The sequence below is a fragment of the Austrofundulus limnaeus genome, unplaced genomic scaffold (genome assembly GCF_001266775.1).
Source record: "Austrofundulus limnaeus strain Quisiro unplaced genomic scaffold, Austrofundulus_limnaeus-1.0 Scaffold93, whole genome shotgun sequence".
Lineage (NCBI taxonomy): Eukaryota > Metazoa > Chordata > Actinopteri > Cyprinodontiformes > Rivulidae > Austrofundulus > Austrofundulus limnaeus.
This window is the reverse complement of record NW_013952495.1, coordinates 1568580-1572025: the sequence shown is the minus strand read 5'-3', so window position 1 is coordinate 1572025 and position 3446 is coordinate 1568580. Positions and strand designations below refer to the sequence as shown.

Sequence of the window (3446 nt, the reverse complement as noted above, 5' to 3'; positions counted from 1 at the left end):
CTTGCACCTCCACTCCACCCGCGTGATTAATACAGATTTTTTTTGTGCAAATTACTGATTTTTGATGCTCATTACGACTCCCGCACGCGAAGCGTAAGCAAGAGTCATATTGTTTTCGTAGTTTTTTTTTCAGTGATTTTTGGTCAACTGTACCACAAAAAAGGCTGCACCAATCAACATGAAATTTGGTAGGACTGTAGATGAGTCCGACCTGCACTGCACCAGCCAACGGTTTTACGATAGACCCCATATTTGAGGAGGGGGCTCCTTTCAAAGTGGGGGTGTCTGGACATACAAAAATGCTTATAACTCAGAAACTGTCCAACATAGAAGCTTCAGATTTCTTTTGTTGTTTAGCTCTGATGAAGCAATATTCATCAGGCCCACCAATCAGTGCCCCCCACCCCCCAGGATCCCCAATTTATCTGAAAAAGGGGTTTCTGGACATACAAAAATGGTTATAGCTCAAAAATGATCAAACATAGGAGCTTCAGATTTCTTTTGTTGTTTAGGTCTGATGAAGCTCTATCCATCAGGTCAACCAATGTAGGGGAAACCCTGCTGTTGTAGATAGATTTACAGCAGGTGAACCTTCCTGTGGTGGTTTAACCCAAAACATCCCAGCAGAATCCTTCAAAGTTTGTGAGCATAACGTGACAAAATGTGGACAAGTTCAAGAGGTAGAGCCACGTTTCACTCACCAGGTACTTTAGGTGACCAGTCTACCGCAAAACCTTCACTCATGTGTCCTGAAAAACTGAAGAGAGCTGCGGCTTCCTTCTGTTGCTGGACAAACGCAGCCATGGCAGCAGAGCTGTGAACGGCCTCCAGCTGAGGTCGGAGGTCAAAGATCTCCACCTGTCCTTTCTCAGACCACACGGCAGCCAGCGAGTTCTGTCCAAACTGGGTCACCTGGAACCAAAGGAGCCAAACTGTTACGTCGAGAAAACACTTGTTCATTTCACCATTTCTGTATTTAAAAAAAAAAAAAGGACAACGTACTCGAACTCTGTTAATGCCGCCATAGTGAGGCATCATGGCGAGCTCCAGCTTTGGTTTCTTGCCTTCATCATCATCCTCGTCGCTCTCATCGTCATCGCTGGATTCGTTCTCCTCTTTCTCCTTCTCTGTCCCGTGAAGGTTATGCATGCGCATCACCAAGAGCCTGAAGGACATTCAGGCATATTTACCAGGACAAGCGACATTAAACAACAGATCCTGTGTCCTGATTTCAGAGTTCTGATAGTTATAATCTCCACTGGAAGGAAAATTAATGGCAGGTAACTTTGTGGTTTGTGTTAGGTGGCTGTATGTGTTTTTTTTCCCTCAGTTATCATCTATATAGATGCAGAAGTGATAAAAAAGCTGCCTTTAACTGAACTGTGACACAAACAATAACAGGTAAGGCAGGTATTTTAAAAAAAATATTCAGGTTTGGATGTACCAGTACACATTGTGGAGAAATTACACAATTTTTATAATCAGATTTAACACTTGAAACATAAAACATCACTGAGAGAATGTGAGGAAACTGAAAATGAGTCTCTTTTCTGAATTTAATCTGTAGATCACTGCCCATTACCATAAGAGATGGGCAATAATGTAATTACCTGTGTTAGCTCATCTGTCTGTTAGCAAAATATCTTTCCAACTACGGCGCAAATTTTAATGAAACTTTCCAGTAATGATCACTGAATGAAAATTTACAATTGCTTAACTTCAGGGGTCAATACAATTCAAGATGGCCACAAAGCCAACTTATTTCATATGACAAAGCACAGAAACGATTAAAAATCAGTTGGTTTTACAATTATGGGAATAAAATTTGGTGTGGCAGCAGCTAACGGTCACCTCTAATACATACACCGAGTGCTAACAGGTCGCTGCAGATCTTTGTTTATAGTTGTTACGTCAAATGAGCCGAATATATGTCTTCTGTCAAGAAATGCTTTTATTTAAGCTTGTCCACCCCTAAGGTTGTTTTTGTTCTGCTCGACCCATTAACTCACCGTGGGTAAAAACCAGGACTGCACATGTGTAAAATTTCATTATGACAGACTCATAAAAGAGAGCCGTAACTACACAAATCCTTATAAATCTGGTGAAAGAATGCAGTCACATTATTGTCTGTGCGCAAACGCACGCACGCACGCACGCACGCGCGCGCGCGCGCGCGCACGCACGCACACACACACACACACACACACACACACACACACACACACACACACACACACACACACACACTAAAGATTTGGCCCTTAACAACTAAACTGATCCAAATGTTTTGATTTAGAAGCAAACATGTCATGAACTCTGCATGTGCAGATTAAAACTACAACCACTTCTTAACCTTGTGTAAACATTTGCCTTCTGTTAAACTAAACACTCAAATGCTGCACATTTTTTACATTTCTGCTTAAAAACTCAATTATAAAAGGTTTAAGTCTCTTCACAGAACAAAGCAATATCATCAACTGAGCGTACTTCCTACTCCTATTAAAAAACCTCAACTTAATTAGAGCTCACATTTTTCTCCCTTGTTGTCATTCAACTTCATTTTTGAGGACAGAAGTTAATGTGCTCACAGTATTTACTGCTGATAACGGTGGAGCTGGTTCATCTGCTTTTCTCCGCAATAACTCAACCAAAATGCTAGATGGTGTCAGGGATTCATCGTAACCGTTGACGTTCTGTGTGTGCATCGTACAGAGGAGACTGAAATGTTTTACTAGATGCTCTCTGTTTCTTTCAATCTGTAGTGCATGTAAAACAGACATAGTTGCAGTACAAAGGCACATAGGTTAGTACAAGGGGTGGGAATCTTTTACTATCTTAAGCTTTGATTTGATTCAGATTTTTTGGGGCTACAATTAGATTTAATTGTTTTTTGATTCAAAATGAATTCAAACCGATTTCTGCTTCAATTCATGGGTGTGTAAAGGATCCTCATAATCTACTCCGGTAGAACCAAAATCTTTGCCTTCAACAAAGACATGGCCGGTTCAATCTTTCTTTCTTCCATTTGTATGGCTTTGTGTTGGTGCTTTCCTTGCCTGCGTGATGACATCAGAACATCCCACGTAGTTACAAAATGGACACTGTCGGTGTCAACAGCCAGAGGATTTATTAAATTTGTTTAAATCAATTTTTGGACATTTTATATCGATTCTGAATAATTGTTAATGAGAATTGCAATTCTTACGTGAATTGATTTTTTTAGCACATCACTGATGCCCACAGAAAGAAGATTCTACCGGTACAGACCTGGGGTCGGATTTATAAAACTTGCGTACGCACAATATGAGCCCAGAAATTTGCGTATATTAATAATTAATAATATTGCATTGCACAGGTTTCTCTTTCATTTTCTTAAAAAGATCCCACACTTTTGAGCTCCGTTGCTGGGTAGCCATGATACCAGAGCCTGTCTGTATAATGTCTTG

General features: G+C 40.5%; 1 protein-coding gene across 1 annotated transcript in view; it reads right to left on the bottom strand.

Moving 5' to 3' along the window:
- Positions 1-701: 701 nt before the first annotated feature.
- The window catches only part of grwd1 (glutamate-rich WD repeat containing 1), a gene marked incomplete at its 3' end in the record, with an annotated part of 7846 nt that continues 5101 nt past the window's right edge, over positions 702-3446 (bottom strand). The window contains 2 exon segments of the mRNA XM_014012691.1: positions 702-912; positions 1003-1165. Coding sequence (XP_013868145.1) covers positions 702-912; positions 1003-1165 — 374 coding nt within the window.